Source organism: Notothenia rossii (genome assembly GCF_949606895.1).
Source record: "Notothenia rossii genome assembly, chromosome: 12".
Classification (NCBI taxonomy): Eukaryota; Metazoa; Chordata; class Actinopteri; order Perciformes; family Nototheniidae; genus Notothenia; species Notothenia rossii.
The window spans coordinates 16,098,600-16,115,750 of NC_136911.1; the positions used below are offsets into that span (position 1 = coordinate 16,098,600).

General features: G+C 41.6%; 2 protein-coding genes across 13 annotated transcripts in view; both read right to left on the reverse strand.

The window, feature by feature from the left end:
- scrib (scribble planar cell polarity protein) overlaps positions 1 to 6,420 on the reverse strand; it is a 65,537-nt gene extending 59,117 nt beyond the window's left edge. For 7 of the 9 annotated variants that reach the window (XM_079661619.1, XM_079661624.1, XM_079661623.1 and 4 more), the window contains exon 1: positions 5,383 to 6,404. In XM_079661619.1, the coding sequence (XP_079517745.1) occupies positions 5,383 to 5,541 (159 nt within the window). In that variant the 5' untranslated portion in view covers positions 5,542 to 6,404. Of the gene's footprint in view, positions 1 to 5,382 lie in introns of all 9 variants that reach the window. The other 2 variants (XM_079661617.1, XM_079661622.1) reach the window with 2 other exon arrangements.
- A 914-nt stretch (positions 6,421 to 7,334) lies between these two features.
- Positions 7,335 to 16,781, reverse strand: LOC307026323 (poly(U)-binding-splicing factor PUF60-like). Of its 4 annotated transcripts, none has more exons than XM_079661638.1 (11): positions 16,732 to 16,781; positions 15,784 to 15,882; positions 15,299 to 15,388; positions 14,764 to 14,814; positions 13,634 to 13,795; positions 13,399 to 13,491; positions 11,988 to 12,201; positions 11,717 to 11,907; positions 10,959 to 11,091; positions 8,169 to 8,422; positions 7,335 to 8,070 (listed from the first exon to the last, which is right to left on the reverse strand). In XM_079661638.1, exons 1-11 carry the CDS (start codon positions 16,750 to 16,752, stop codon positions 7,771 to 7,773), a joined length of 1,608 nt encoding a protein of 535 aa, XP_079517764.1. In that variant the 5' UTR covers positions 16,753 to 16,781; the 3' UTR covers positions 7,335 to 7,770. The 4 variants fall into 4 exon arrangements, with proteins under 4 accessions (XP_079517764.1, XP_079517765.1, XP_079517762.1 ...); XM_079661639.1 differs by having other exon boundaries at positions 10,977 to 11,091; positions 16,732 to 16,780; XM_079661636.1 differs by having other exon boundaries at positions 11,675 to 11,907; positions 16,732 to 16,780.
- Between the last annotated feature and the right edge of the window lie 370 nt (positions 16,782 to 17,151).

The following is a 17,151-nucleotide window of genomic DNA, read 5'->3' on the forward strand; positions in this document are numbered from 1 at the left end:
GCAGCATGAGGACAGACCTGTGTTAAGTCCATCACACTGCTTAAAGGAAAGCACAGAATCATTAGATGCATGTCGTGTCACATGAACAGGAAATGCTACTGTGCTGGAAGTCAACCAGAGTTCACAGAGTTGAAACAACGACATTATAATAATGGGAATATGAGCTGGACAGCACTGTCTCAAGTAGGTGTTCAACCTTTGATAAATATCTCATTCCATTGTTTACTAATCTGTTAAACTTTATTTGATAATGTATTGTTGAACAAGTGAAAAACACCTGTCACAAAAGGGCTCAAGCCATTCATATAGATTGTGTTTAACATTCTCATTCAGACTTGAAACAATTAATAAATGACCAAATGATGTTGATTTACTGTAGATTGGATACATAAAGCAGGGGTTGAATTCTAAGGGACACTGACTGGTTCTTGACAAAACACACCGCAGCCATTTCTCAGGAAGGAATGCATTATTTCTCAAAGTGAACGGGACGGAAGGCGGAGGATGTGTGTTTGCTTGTCAGATAGAACAAAGTAGAAGATCCATCTACACCGCGCAGGGGTCTCCAGGGGGAACGGCTGTTTTCCCTGGGACTCTGGCTGCTTCTTCCCCACCTGACACCGCATGTCAGCCCTGACTCTGGTGTTCATGGGTGGATGGATGGCTCCTGCACTAAGATCCCCAGAGGTCCCTGGGTCAGTGAAGCAAAGCTCAGCTCACTTCCTCTAGTGGAGGTGCCAGAGCTCCACCTGCTCATGTTAATCCATCCCGGGAATTAAATACACCCCCCTACTACAACTAAATACTCACTCACACACACACCCACCTCCCATTACCCCGCTGTCCCACCAGATTGGGGGAGGGGGGACAGCAGGATGTGAGACCAGCTGGTCATCAGCTCAGACAAAGAAACCTGCTGAATGTGCCCCCTTGCATCAAAAAGAAACTCACATTTCTCACATTGCTGTTTTTTCATAGCCTCACCAACTCTGTATAACTTTTCAAGTGCTATGACACGAAAAACCTCAAGTCTGAATAAAAAAAGTCATAACAAGAATTCTACTTCTGTTCAACCCAATACTGTAGAGATCCTATAGGCTTAGAGACATGAAAACAAATGATTCACACAACAAATCAAATTGTGGAACCATTCACGTGTAAACAATAGGACTGGCTTGACCAGAGCAGGAAAGAGAGCAGAGAGGAGTGAGAAAGAGCTGCGCTACAGGAATGATGTGGTCTTTCTGCAGACGCCAGTGGCAGGTGTAATTGATCTTTGGTCTTAGCCTAGTTCAGCAAGGTTGTTGGGGAAAGACAAACCAGGGCTCTGTCTGTACATCCAACTGGAAACTGAGGGGAGTGACACAGACTGCAGAATTCACTAGCACAATGTAAAGACTGCAGTGTGAAGTGAATGTCCTAGATTTGTTAACCCAACTTCCCTCACGGAGAACCAAACTTGAAAGCCCAGTGAGGCTGGATGTCTTCACATATTCAAAAGGAATAGAAAAGTAGATACCATTCATTCTAACATACTGTAGCCATTTTGGATTATCCTTAAGATCAAAATAGAGACTTATACAACAAAGACACATCAAATAAAAAAGATGACTACTGAAGCTTAAAAAAACAATGGTGGGCCGATTCACCTTCAGTGAAGGGGCATCATTTGAGTTTATCTTGACTGCGGGGAGAAAAGCAAGACTTTTATCTGTGCAGTTTTGTGCACGAAAAGAGGCTCAAATGGCAGATAAGCAGATCCCAGAGGAAGCGTACACTGAGACACACTGGCGTGTATGAAGGGGGGGTCACAACTGAGGTGCTGAGGAGCATTTTCACGGCTGAGTGAAGCCTTAATCTGCCCTTAGCCACCGATCTATTAGCACACAGAGGGAGGGTACTGGTGACAGCTGAGGATTACAAATATTGCCTAGTCATCCTTACTAATTATCATATAGAGCCTTATAACAACAAAATATCTACAAAATCGTATTTTCTCCAACTACTTGTGTAACTATGGCATTAGTTGCCGATAGCACCGGTAACACGTTTTTCTCATAGTCCATTTGCAACAGTTCTTATATTGAGACAGGAACTGTAACATATCATCAGTGTATCTGCAAGATCCTATTAGGCAATAATACTGGGAGCAACATGCATAGAACCTGTTTTGCAAATCTAATGGAGACACACCCATCAGGGATATGTTCCCTATTTCAACAATGGAAAACCAAAATAAGGCATTTTTTAGGCTGCTGTCTACTGCACCTGCAGAACACCTGGCCCCTCTGAATAGGGTCCTACTTGTGCTTTTGAGCAGGTGCAACTGACCTAAAACAAATCCTAAAAGTGAACATTTCAGTCGATATGCTTGCAGACTTAATGTACGCCTGGTCAAGGGCAGTGCACAAAAGGAACACAAAGAGCCATGACATTGGATATGAGGGAGGGGGGGTCAATCAGACATGTGAATGGACTTCTTTGTAACCTGTCATGGGACTTGAGAATGGCCAAAAAGATAATTCCCTCTTCCTCAACATGATCTTTGAGGCACAGCTAGTTTGTCAGAGCAGCGAAGAGACATTTAGACGGCTTTATTGCAAACTTCCCAGCTGAAGAGTCACACAGAACCGTATAGGAAAATGTGAATTGTGGGACATGTACTTTTAACCAGACTATCACAAGCAATTTGTCAATAATTGACAGAATAGGTTGAACAACCAAGAGATTCACCCGTGACATTGACGTGTGCCAAGTTAAATAACAAAAATGTAATTATAAAGTCATTCATTTTTTCACAATGTTCACTAAGGTGTAACTTGCAAAGTAAATGTCCGAGTAGCAAAACTGAAACCTGTTACCGGCTATCTGAGAATTTTTGCAATGAGTAAACGGAGCTGTGACCAGCATCAAGGGCTAAGGATATACAGGCCTTTGGGGAATTACCGACCTGCTGCCTAATTAAAAAAGGCTTCTCTAAACTAATTTCATACAGAAAGGTCATAATAAATGCTACTATTTAAGTAGTATAATCCCAGCTTGGATAGAATCTGGCCCAAAACTCAATCAGACCCACACATCATTCTTTCATTTCGTCTTTTACAAAGCATGTGGCAAATGGAGACATTGTTACAGCAGAGAGCATTATCTAAGATTGGTGGGCAGAGAGGTGGGGGTGAGTCACAACAAACTTAAGAAACTGTCAGGGCGTCTAAATCTCCATCTGTTCACTTCGTTAAACCCCCTCAATACGAGACCTATCCACCTCTAGCTGCACCATAAAAAATACCCATACACATTACAATTGCTTTAATGGTCTTATCAATATAAAACATATTACCAGTTCCCTGTGTTTAAAGCATCTTAATGGCTGTATTGATTTTGCTTGTGTATAAAATGTTACTGTATACATAACATCCCCTGCTTGGCAGCCCGGTAGGCTTGTGACTGTGTACCAGGGCAGTTTGCAGCCCCCCTATAAAAGAAGTGAGTCTGCGAAGGTGTCCCCTCTGAGCCGATTATTCTTTATCTATGGCATATGTTGCACATGCTGGTTGCATGCCGCAATGCGTCCACACGGTGCGCATTCAAATACATACAAAAAAACTGTATAACACAAGAAAAATAGACTGACGAAGCCAAAGACTCATCTTTGACCTGAATACCCAGTGACAAGAAAAGACACAAAAGCATAAAGGCATTCAGACCCATACTCACTTATGAGCTCATTATGTAATGTAATGTATCATACAGTCGGTGCCCTTGTTCCTAACCCTGTATGGGCCTGACCTCTCACACGGCTCCTTCGCTGAAGCCCCACTGACTCTGAGGACCCGAGAGAGCCCGTATGCTTTATGTCTGCACGCTACGCATTCACTGCAGCCAAACGAGACATTGTGTCAGCCCGCATTTATGTCTCCTGGTTGAAGCCAGCATCACACAGAGACTGTGTCGGTTAGCTTAGCAGTCTGCGCCAGAATATCTGGGTGTATCCGTCACTCAGCAGGATTTCAGGGGCCATGCTCCAGGTACAATGTGAATATCTGACACAGTTGAACTAAGTGGAGGAAACAGACTGTCTGTCCGCAGGTAAGCCTCATCAGGCAAAGCTTTTGTGCTGTAACTACACTTAAATATCCTGCAGCTACTGTATGTGTGTCTTCTTCATGAGTGGCTCCCTGGCATCTGTGAACAAATTGTTCATGCAAGAGCCAAGTTTGGGTCCAAACAGAAGTTATACACACACATTTTATAAAAAGAAATAGCAGCAAGAGCTGATCTAAAACAAGTATTCTTACGTCAAAGCCTGGGGATGCTAGAAAAATAAGTTATATTGTTCCAAGAAAGAAACAGGTGGTCCTGTCAACACTTCATCCTCTGTTGACCTTGACTTGTTAACAGAGGATGAACATTAGTGAACAAACCACTTGCCCCTTCGCCCCTAAGTAAAAGCCAAGAAACATGAGACTGACAACGTCTACTACTGATCAGTGTATTCATTCAAACTCCCAGCTCCATCACAATCACAGCCAGAGACATGTCTCAATAATAAACAATTGCTGAACTGAATAAAACAGGGAGAAAGTTGACCGAGCAAGTGCTTTGTCCACCATCTCTGGAGAGAGCTATGGAAAGAAAGACCTACAACAATTCTGCTACCCTAAAAATAAACTCTCTGGATGCACAGAGAGAACTTTTTCAGTTCTCATTTTTCAAACAGTGGGTGTGTGGGTGGGGAAACCGTTTCAATTCATTCCACGCATGCCTTCCCACACTGCATACAACCCACTGGCCAGTGATGCCACTACTAGGCAACATGTTGTGTGCCAGCTGTTTTGGTCAGGGTCAGTCCCTCTGGACATGCAGCATACCCAACCTTTAGCCAAAGAACACTTCTCTTCGACTAACTAAAACATCCTATCGTGCCTTGTCCATTCATCTTTACACAACTTACTAAGTATTATTGGGGAAAAACGCCCCCATGCAAAGATGAACTGGATTACCTAGTTGTATGATTCAAGTTTATATGGTAACTGTTGGATACGTTATGGCTCTTGATTATTCATTGATGTCACAAGACTGCAGGGCATAATGGCCAAACATATTCGAAGGAGGCAAAGAAAGAAGTATGCTACCTTTGATGAGAAGGAATTACCTGAGCAGGTTATATCATGCAAGCGATTTCACCTTGGGTACACTTTTCTAATTAAATATGTGGATTAAACACATTGAAATATGTGCAATTGTTTAGTGCTGTAGACTGAATTTGACGGAACCAGGATATCATGCACAAGGAGACACTATAGCCAGCTTGGCTCAGGGGAATGATGCACATTGCTGAATGACACAGAGGGTACATTTTGGACTGTTAGCCATGCATACCTTTGGTAGCTCTTTGAGTTGGTTGGCATCGAGGAGAAGCTCCTCCAGGCTGCGACTGTAGCGGAATACCTCATCGGGGACTGTCTGCAAGTTGCAATGCCGCTTGTCCACCGACTCGACGTGGCGGTTGCAACGCCACAGGGGGATACACTTCAGCATGTCCGGCCGCCGGGGGGATTTGGTTGCCGGTGCTAATGAAATCTCCGCATCGGAGGATGAAGGTCGGCGGGATATTTTTTGCGTGTAGACTCACTCAATGTCAAAACACTCACGGTGTTCCCACGACGATCCCCAACAGGAGGCCGAAATCCACTTAGAGACACCAAAATAATCCCTTCGACCTGTTAGTGATATTCCCAGTTTCAGTTCAACTATGTTTGTCAGGTTTGTCCTCGTGTCATCCACACCGGAATGAAAGATAAACACAAATAAAAACTCCCGCTTGCCTTCAGTTTTTCCTCACTTCTTGCAGTCACTTCTTCACAGAGGGGAGTAACGTTAGCTTGTTTTGCTACCACCACATCCCTGAATGAGACCAAAGCAGTGCCTTGGCTAGCTGAAAAACAAGCAAACGAACCAGTTATACTTAAGTGTTGCTTCAAGTATCCTAGTCATGAGTGGTAGCTGATAAAAAAAAACACTTGACTTAGGTTACAAATAAATGACTACCATGAAACAGCTAACATAACCAACGGAGCGAGTCAACAGAGATTAACCCGAGTGTGGCTGCGCAAGGATGTGCTCGTTCTCGGCGGCTGTGTTGTTAGCATGCTAGTTACAGTTAGCTAACATCAGCTAGTAGCTCTCTAAACGCCTTTGTGTCGAGCTGCCGATAGCTCACTAATATAAGTATAACGAACGTTACGGAAAACACCCTATTAACCGGCCAAAGAGTGAAGTGGCAACATGCCAGTAGACGTACAATAAACTGCCTGGTGTTGTTTTAATGCGACGTAGTTACAGCCAGGAGCTTCAGCAACAGCCGCACATCACTCCCCTTGTTGCGCTGAGGCAGGCCGGTTTGTCCTGTGGGGGGCTGGGCCGAGTTTGAGTTGGAGTACAGGCCACTACTACTGGCGGCTGGGCAGCAGTTCCGTTACTGTACAACGACATCTAGCGGTGGATGACAGTTGGCTTAAATGTATACACAACACAGTACTATCATATTGTTTAACGAAAAAACCAGGCCATAATAAAGTACTATTAAAATATGACTGCCTATCATCTAATGTCCTCGAGTTTGTTACATGTCTTCAACGGTTGCTTTATTCTTGCAACATGACTAGAAATGGCAGGACTTTCCAGTTGTGTGCAATGCAGGGAGACAGTGTACATTACTGTGCCGAAACAGGGAATAGCTCTACCACAATGTGTAACCAGGTCCATGGTCTTTGAGGACAGACGTGAACAAAACCATGCATATAGCCGATGATTTGATTTCTTGAACACAGAAGTCAAACATCCATCTACAAACTATTCACCCTTCACTGAGTAGCAAGTAGGTGACAATCTCAAATGATGCTATTGTAAAGAAGAGATGCCAGGCTAAACAAACTTGGCAAATATGAACTTACCTACTCAAGTGACATGATAACAATGCATCCGAGACAATACAAACTCATTACCGGTGAAGCAGGTTAAAAAATAAAACCTACGGCAACTAAACAAGAGGTGAATAATATGCAGTTGTCAAATAGTCCCAAAAATGTCAGAAATCCAGAAGACTGTCTTAGCTGATCATTTTTGAATGATCATTAAGTAAATATGTATCTATTCAAAGTCTGAAGTGCTATATTACTATTTCAGAAGAAGTTGTTCACCACCTGTACTAACCACAAACGCAGTGGCATTTGAGAATGACTAATACCCGATTGGACTATAAATGCGCATGCATAAGTAAAAGTACATGTTTTTACTTTTTAAATATGTTCTACAATCAGTCACACAACTAATTATCTCAAAACAAAGGATTCTTTATTCATTAACAAAATAAAAACTGCATCACACTTTCTTAGGAACAAACAATAACCTTTAATCATAGAAAGGATGTGTTAACTTGTCCCAGAAAATTAATGAACGGAAGAAAATGTAAATGAGCGAAAGCAGGGAAAATGAACATGTTACAAGTTTGGACTACAAAAAATTGAAACTTGCATTAAAAAAAAGGGAGTTTTCACAATCAACAAAGCAAAATCTGACATGTAAATATTTTTCTATGAATCCCCCCCCAAATGGGGCATTTAACATTAATATCAACAGCAATGTTAAAAAACAAATAAAAAAAACATAATTACAAGTTTCAGTGGTCCGCATCTCTAGCTGCAGAGACTGACATGAGTTTAGGGGACAGGTATGGGGGTGGGTGCTGGTGAACCATTACAAACACTTTTACGCAGAGAGATCACTACTGTTGAAACGGTCTTGGTCATACACCTCTGCGACAACTTTGCGACCTCCGAACCAGCGGTCATTGAGGGCCTGGATGGCTTTGTTCATCTCTGAGGCCATGGAAAACTCTACAAAAATTTTGACAATAATATCTGCATCCTCCTCTTCTCCTTGCTTCTCCTGGTATATGATGACTCTGTTGACGGCGCCAAACTTCCCGCACTCTTCGGTCACCTCCCCCTCCAGGTCGTCGTCGATGTCCTCAGGTCCAACCATATTTCGGAGCACCATAACCGTAGACTAGAAAGGAGCAACGCAATAATTTTACAAGTAAAAAGTATTTGCGGCTGAAATGTCTTTTAAAGGCTCTTCTTTCACCACATACGACCAAAGCTTACCTCTGATTTTCTTAGCAGTTTCTGCATCACCATGTGTCTGGCACTGCTGCCCGAGATGCTCATGTGTTCTTGGTCACTCAACATCTCCTGCCCTGTACCGTCCTGCAGCATCTCCTCTTTCTCTTTCTCTTCTTTCCTCTCTTGTTGGTTGGAGCCTCCAGCTTGATTGGAAAGGACTGGCGGTGAAGCGAGCACTGGGTTCACAAGACCAACCTGGGGGAGCACTGGTATGGGTGGACGCACTGGAGTCACACCTGTTAGGGAAATGCAGATATGCATTCAGTGACATCCCATTTGTAAATAAATAAAACTAGAGAACTTATCATTTACAGAACATGTGCTAACTTTCTATCCGAACCATTCTCTTAATGGGTTGTAACTTAAAACCATATCAGTAAGCTAGGATAAAAACTATCCTATATGATTCCATCCCCTACGATGAATCGCAGGTGAGTTTTGAAATCGCAAGAAGTCTCATGTCAAATGGATGCGATACGTTGCCAACGATACATTTGAAACACCAGGCGATGCGATATGATACGATTCACCCCTGTTGCGATACAGTTCGATACGATTTGATTCAACATTACGCGATTCGGGGCGAAACGATTCAACACGATGCAAAAATAATGATACTTCAATATGGTACGACAGAGGATTTTTTTTTTTATTCCTCATATGCAGCAAATCAAAAATTAACAAAAAAGTGCTTTACATATTTGGTTCTCTCTATATAGTACTGCACATCCCATCATGCCGTTTCTTTTTTACCTTAAAAAACTCTCCAGAGTACAGTATAATTGTATAACACCTCACAGTTAAACAATTTAAGAATGCATTGCTCATGATTAACAATGTGCAAATAACAACTACCAATAGTGCAATGCCCATACAGCTGCCAGCCTGATGTGCTTAACACTCATTCATCACTCACCAGTGAGCAGAGGTCTCTATATGAACAATAAAAAGTACTAATAACCTTTCACAAACAGGTATTTCATAACGGCTTACAGTAAGGAAGACATTTAAACTATTATTGGAAGTCACAGTATGCTGTAAACTAAACACCACTCTCTCTGACAGAAAACCTCAGTGATTTAACTCATGTCTTACTTTCAGGTTTTTCTTTTCAGCCGCAGACCCCATGTCGCCTCTTTATGTGTGCGTCGCTAAGTTCCTCGTACTACTTGTGTACTTTAAAGCGGCACGGCATTGTTTACAATTTGCAAGTTGAGCGTCTTTCTTGAAAAATCCAAAGTGTTGCCAAACGTTTGATTTGTAGGTATATTTATGTGCGCTGTGTTTCTCTTTCTCTTCGACTTCCATGTGTGTTGATAACTGAGACTCTCGGCCTCCGTAGTGGCGAAGCAAAGATCGTCTCTGCGGAGTGCTGACAGGATATTATACGAAGTAATCGTTTTTTTTACAGATGCAAAGACGCTACAATCGATGCATCGCGAGTTCAACCCAAACTGTAGCCGATGTGCACTCTTCAACCGGTGCACTCGCATCTTGAACGTTTATGCCGGTGCACCGATGCGAATCGGTGAATCTTAACATCCCTATAGCCTATACAGCACATGAGGGGCAGGGTTTCACTCTGTGTGTTGCAACTTGCATATATATTTATTGCAATTGACGCACACATACGCATGGCGTAATGTCCACTGGGGAAATGTCCACTGGGGACATGTCTCTCCCTCTTCCCCCCCCCCCCCACCTTTTCGAAATCCCGTTTGTTCCCACCCCCCCAGAGTTCGCGTTAACTGAATATTTTTTTAACAATGACGGAAAATTCTTAAAGCCGCCTGTCATTTTGGCAGATTTGAACAAACTCAGAACAGCGCCAAAGTTTCCCCGCAGCGGGGCTCCGGTGTTATGCATGCCCACCCAAAAGGAAATTATACCGTTTCCAAACCTAACTTTGCCGAACAAATCATTGAACTGTCTGAGTATTTGTTTTACGCTGTGCGCGCTCCTGCGAGATGTAGTGGGCATGCGTAATGCAAAATGACGGACAGCGAAAAAGTCTAGCGCTAGTCCCCCCACTTTACAAATATGTTTTGTTTTTTTTTAACGCCAGCCATCATCACCACGGAGGAGCACACAGCCTCTGTGCGCGAGCGAGACAGAGAGAGCACACCGTTATCTATTTAATATAGTTGTACAAAATAAAGTAAGAAATCATTCCAATGTGTACTATAGGACAGTAAAAAAAAAAGAAAGTTTCAAAAGGGGAGTGATTAGTAAAATATGCATAAATAAAAAGAAAGAATGCTAACTAAAATAAGAATAAACAAGTTTAAATGATTTGTTATTGGTTGTGATCATATTCTAAAGATGTTTGGATTATTGAAAAGTATACAGCTCTCTTTCATATGAGTGTTGAGAGAGCTGTATCCATAAATTCATTTTGTGCTCAAAGTGCACCAGATTGATGCATTTAACTTCAACATTAAAAAATAATAATAATCTTTTAGTAAACACTGAAAACAGGACCCACAGACCCAAACAGCACACAAAGGTTAAAGGTAAGCATAGCATAATGCAAAAAACTAAAAGAGTAAAAGTAGCTCACAACTTCTTTATTTTTTTTAAGTAGCTTTCATCCTAAAAAAGGTTGGGGACCCCTGATCTAAAGAATGACTTGATTGTAGTAATTATTCAAGGCAAAACAAAATGTTGGTAAAATTGCATTGGATGTAAAGCTGGATGTTTTTAAAGGCTCTTAAATAGCACAGTGAATTACTAAGCTCTTGCTTATTTATTTTTTATAAATTGAGTACTTACTCATATCTCGGTACACACCTGTGATGACCCCTGGTGCCTGGGCAGCCATAACAGCCTGAGGAATACCCATTTGCTGACTGAGAAGTTGGGGTGCGGCTAACGCCCCCAGGACTGATGCACCGGCTACAGCCTCCTTGAGAGAGGGGGGCCAAAGACATTAGGTAAGGGAAAAACAGAAAACAGCACAAGGCCGCAGAGTCAACCATCACACAGCATGGCATTGGCACAGTCAGAGCAACCTTAACTCCCTGTAGTGAGGATCAAAGTCACAAAAGTCTTTTCAGATTTACTAACAAAATCATCTATACTTAGCAAGTCATAGATATACAGCAGTGAAAAATATACATCAAGACACTACAAGAAAACACAATGGACTGATTTATTGTTAGGACCTTTCACACTGGAAAAATAATTATGTTTTGCCAACTGAGAGGACTCTTAGCTTACACACCCAATCAGTGAATGGGAGGAGCATGTATTGCCAACGTTATTATACAAAAAGATAAATATTCATTCCGATTTAAATACATTAAACTGGATAAAAAAAGGCTTAGCTCAGAATGTCCTGAATCTCATTTCAGGGCTGTTCAATTGACACATTGTCAGGGCAACTACTGTTTTTATGTGATCTCTACACAACTGGCCTTCTCCCAGTCACCTGCCCATGTTAACTGTGCTTAAAGTGTCAATTCTAGCTAGATCTGGGTTATATTTACCTGGAAGGCCATTAAATCCCTTTGGAAGGGATTCATACTTGCCTGGGCCGTTATCTTAGCGGTGGCTGCCGCTGCGGCCACCGCTGCAGCAGGCGGCAGACCACCAGGGGTCGTGGGGGTCAGTAGGGGCATGGGCGGAGTCACCGCTTTGCCCACCCGTAGGTACTGACCCCCCAGGTCAAACAGGTTCATAGAAGATACAGCGTCCAGGGCTGACTGAGGCTTTTCATATTCTGTAAGTGAATAATCATATTGTAGTAAACAGCGCAGTGATAACACAGAGCACGAGCGAATGAGGGCCCCTTGAGCTCACCAATGAAGCCAAAGCCTCTGTGTCGCCCTGTTGTGGGGTCTCTGGCTAACGTGCAAGACTTGATCCTTCCGAAGGCCTCAAACACACTCTTGATGTCGTCGTCGGACAGGTCGGGGTGGACGGACGCCACGTAGATCCGATTAAAGGCGCGCGCCTCCTCTGCCAGCTGGTCAATGATGGGTTGCGCCTGACCGATGTTACTTGGCCGCCCAACCTATAGCACAGATCATACCAGCAGGGCTACTGAGTAAGGGACTCAAAACCAATGAGAACGCACTACCGAAAACTCCAAGTCCCTGCAGCACTAACTTTGGACAGCCACCGAGCTTATTCAAAGCCACTCTATTTTTACAATCATGCCATGGCTATCCTTGAATCCAAGTAATTCGTTAATGCTGCATGTCAATCACTAAACTCAAAGTTCTGAATCTGAGATTTAAAAGAAAGGCACTTTAATTCTTGCCTGTTATCCTATCATTGTTATATTGTCTATTAGATTCAAAGTACTCCCTACATTATAAAAAAATTCCATGTTTAAAACATGACAAAGACTTTACTTAAAAATCTGTATACATCCCTGCACTCTTCATAGATCTCATTTTACATTAACCACACATTTAAACCAGCCTGACTATAAAACAAACAGGGTCTCTTAGGGATGCCGACCATTTGAACATGAATTTAAATCAATGTACAAACACCTAGACTCTTGATATATTAAAATAAACTCACTACACAAGTCACAAGTCAATACAAAATAACCTTCAATATATTTAATACCAACTATCCCTTCTTCTACAAGTTGTAAATAACCGTGCGAAACTATCAAATACGGACGCGCTGTAAATTTCAAAACACTACCAGCTCAGCCAGTCACACTCTGCATGCACAGTGTGACTGGCTGAGCTGGTCGAGTTACCGAAAGTGGACCGCAAGTGTTTCATTCTTCTGCTACGCAACCTGACGGCTTCCTCTCCCTATGTAGGACGGGTTTCTAATGACGACTGGGATCTGTACTACAGATGGGGCGGCCAAGCAACACCAACCAGGCGCAGCCCATCATCAGCACACCATGGACATAGAGCGACGCCATGCGCCGCTGGGAATCCTACTGGAACTGGTCACTAAAATAGTCTTGATGACATCATGGAAGCATAACACACAACACTGACAGTACACTAAACATACACCCAGACATACACAACTCACGCACCTGAAAATCAGAAAAGCAAAGAGAGAGGGAAATTAGTCGTATGCAAGTTGTATTATAAGTCATCAGAAAGCAGTTATTTAACAAATTGACTCGGTCTCCAAAATAAAGATATACAGAAAAGGTTGTTATTAAAAAAAAATAAACTCAGTCGATGAATACTTTACCTTGAGGAGGTACACATAGCTCCGGAAAACCTACCTTAATGTTTCGCCCCCCCAGCATGACCGAGTTCATCTGCTCCAGAGCCAGCTGAGCAGCCTCTGGCACATCATACTCCACAAAGGCAAACCCCTGCGCCATTAGGCCAAATGCAAAAAAAATAGAACATATACAACCATTGAAGACTTAGGCAGCTTTATATGCAACCCTCAGCATTCAAATGGAGGTGTAGAATTAGCCTTAACACCATGTCTAACACTGAAATGACACTGACCTTGTGTTTCATTGTAACAGAGTCCCAAGACATGTCAATGCTCTTGATTGGGCCAAAGGGGGCAAAGGCCTGTCTGATTGTGTCCTCACCGAGCTCATAGTATATGGAGCCCACATACACCCGACACATTATGGCTAGGGCACGTTGCCGCTGAGCTGCCACCTGCCAACCGGGGGAATACACGATAAACATTTGAGAGCAAAAGAACGGAAGGAACACATAAATAAACTAAAATGAGTATTTTCTACAGTGCATGATTCCCCCTTAAATAGATAAGAGGCCAATTCTAAGTTGGGGGTCTGGACAGGTAACAAAGGGATACCGCAATCAATAGATAGAAGTTTGTGTAAAAATACTAACACATGTAAAACAGTTATAAAATATTGATAACAGCACTTGTAATTACAAAATGACCATGTCCCTATTGAACTGACATATGAAGAAAAGCACACTGAGGTTATACACATGCAAAGCCCTCACAAATATTTGGCTTCAGTAACTGACCTGTAGTCCAGGGATGAAAGTAAGGTAACAGAAGTAATCGTGGAGATCAAACGAAATCCATATTAAGTCTTGAGAGCATTTCAAACATTCTGCTCATACCTTAGGGGAATTAAATTATTCCTTTAAGTCAGTCTGTGTCTTCAATTTAATTATATAACAAAATATGTATAACATGTGCCTACTTCATGAGGTTAATGGAAGTTGACTTGTTCCCTGACAGAAAAACTTGGCTTGGCCAAAAGATCCCCGTTCCATCAATTCTCTCATTTTAGTCTATTTTATATTAAAACATTTATTTTATTTTTTTAAAAGGGGGGGAGATTCCTATCCCTAACCTAATAACAGCTTAAGAGCTCCTGCCATCTTGTTAAAAAACGTTCTAGAGAAAATTATCCCATTGTGACTCGAGAGCAAATAATAAAAAAACATGCAGCTCCAATGATAAACAGTCTACTGATGGTCGAATGTACACTGGCAGTTAAAAGCCAAGTTTACCTCACAAAATTTGCATTCTTGAGTGAGATTTTAAAAAGGCAGAGATTTTGCCAAAGCAACCAGTCAAAGAAGGTTAACAGACATTTTCCATTGGTTATGCAGACAGAAAGAATATTTAATAATCTATTGACCGATTGTAAAGGTGAGAGAGGATCTCCAAAGCCCATTGTCACTGCTGCCATCTGAAAGACAGTAAAAGTGAAAAAAAGTGCTGAAAAGAAAGTTAGATATCCCTGAGCTTTGCTTTTTCTAAAATGTCATTGCTAGACAAAATTGGTTAGGCTAACACTTTATTCAGAACTTCCTGCTAAACAACATACAGTTTGGAGAGTTTCTCCCCTGTCTAAATGATAATCAATAGACAATAAACATAAATAACTGCCCTATAAAAGTGCAAAGCAAACACAATAAACAACTCTGTCTTGACGACGTCCATTTGAAAAAGAGCAGAGGCTAAAACAGGTGCATATGGTCTACAGGCGTTTCTTTTTCACAGCTTGAGGGAGAATGACGTAAGACTTCCAAAAGAGCTTTAAGAACTTTTGAGAAAAGAGATTATTGAATTACTGATTCATGAAAAGGCTAAGACATTTTGTTAAGAATAAAGAGATGACAGACACAGTACAAACTTTGTTTCAGCCAACCAATGCATTTTATAAATCTCACCTGCAGGTTGGTGAGCTGCTGTTGCTGATGGGCAATGGTCTGCTTCACCAACACACTCTTAATGCTTTGTTCCATGGCATACTTCTTTGCCTGAAACAGGAGAAAAGCCATTACAAACAGAAGAGAAAGAATACGTATTTACTAATAACAAAAACTGACAAGCACTGCATCAGTACATTTACTGATTAATAGTAATGCATTTGTACTTTATTATGCAAGTCTTTTTTAACCACTTTCATCCAGTTTAAGTAAGTCTGTAAAAGGCACAATAATAAGGGTCCCCTTACTGTTAAATGCATGTCAACATTAATTATTTTTAAACTTAAATAAAAAGTTCACATGGAATTAAAAAAAGAAAAACATTAAAATTGTTTAGGGAACTGCAGCCTATGTGATACAATGTCATGGGTCTTAACTTTCATTTGTTTTTTTTACATCATAACTTAAGGAACATTTAGGCAGATACTGTGCCAGGGGTTTCCTACCCTCTGTAATGCCTCCTGCTGCTCTGGGGTAAGAGGCGGCAGGCCGAGCTTGGAGCCTGTGCCCTGTCCATTCTCCATCGTCAGAGCTGCTTCACCTCCCTGCAATTCAGAAAAGTCAATTAATGAAGAAAATAAGACACACAAAATTAGTTTGAAGCATTAAAACCTGCCTGTATATACACACCCACAATTACACTTCCCCATTAAGAAAATGCCTGCGTTACTTTTAGAAATCACATCACCTCACACAGTTTATCATAACATGTGCTAGCATATACAGGACAAACACCCGGATTTAAACCAGGTGGGACGGGACGAACTCCTTACCTACACAACCCGCTAACCGCTGGGTCCACCAGACTGAGGCAGGAAAGAAGATGACTGACGGGGAAGCTTTAACAATTCAACAAATTCTAGGGGAAATAAAAAATGCCTTCAGACTAACATAACAGACAGCTAGCAATATGTTACATTGCAAACTTCACAAAGCCGGTCAGTCGTTCCTTATAAGTTTAGCCATCTTACGTCGGAGTGATAAACATGAATGTGAATGATGGATGCCATCCTAACATAAGCTAGGTTAGCGAGGTAAACTAGCAACAATGGGCTAATCGAAGACGAGTCGATAAAGACATTAACCACGATCCATCTTTGTAGCACCCACATATACATTAATTTGCATAATTATTACAACAACATTAACTACTGAAAATCTAGAACTGAGTTCTATTAAACTCGCGTAATCTTTGTTGGTAGCAAGGAGCTAGCTGACATAAGCTAATGTTAGCCATTCATTGCAATGGCGCGTGAAGCTATATTTAGATACATTTAGTCTATTTACAGGATAGTAAGTGCGAATAAATTCTACTAAACATCACTAACTGATTATGCAAACGCAACTTTAACTAAAACAGGTTAGTGTTTGATTGTAATCAGAAATACATTTACCCCGGTCTCTGTAACCGCCATGAAGCACACTGTCTTGAGAGGCCAATTCACTCAACACTCGCGAGAGCTTCAAGTTTTAAATAAAAGATATCGCGATGTCGGAACCCTCGCGATGATAGTCTGAAATAATCTATATGACGCTGGTATGAACCATAAATATTTTATAACATTTTACAATACAGCCATTCTAATAACGTCACTGTTATAAATGTTTTAAATAGTGTTGTCTTTCATTAGACTATGTGAGCTTTATTTCAACTCCCAAAGTTTTAAGCAAATACTGTATTTCGATAGCACCTGCTGTTCCTCCGAGCTAGTGTTAGCCAAACACTGAACATCGAAAACATCACAGACAGGACCTGATGCACAGAAGTATGCAAATGCCTACTAAATAGAAATCCATTACTTTCGTGAATTCAA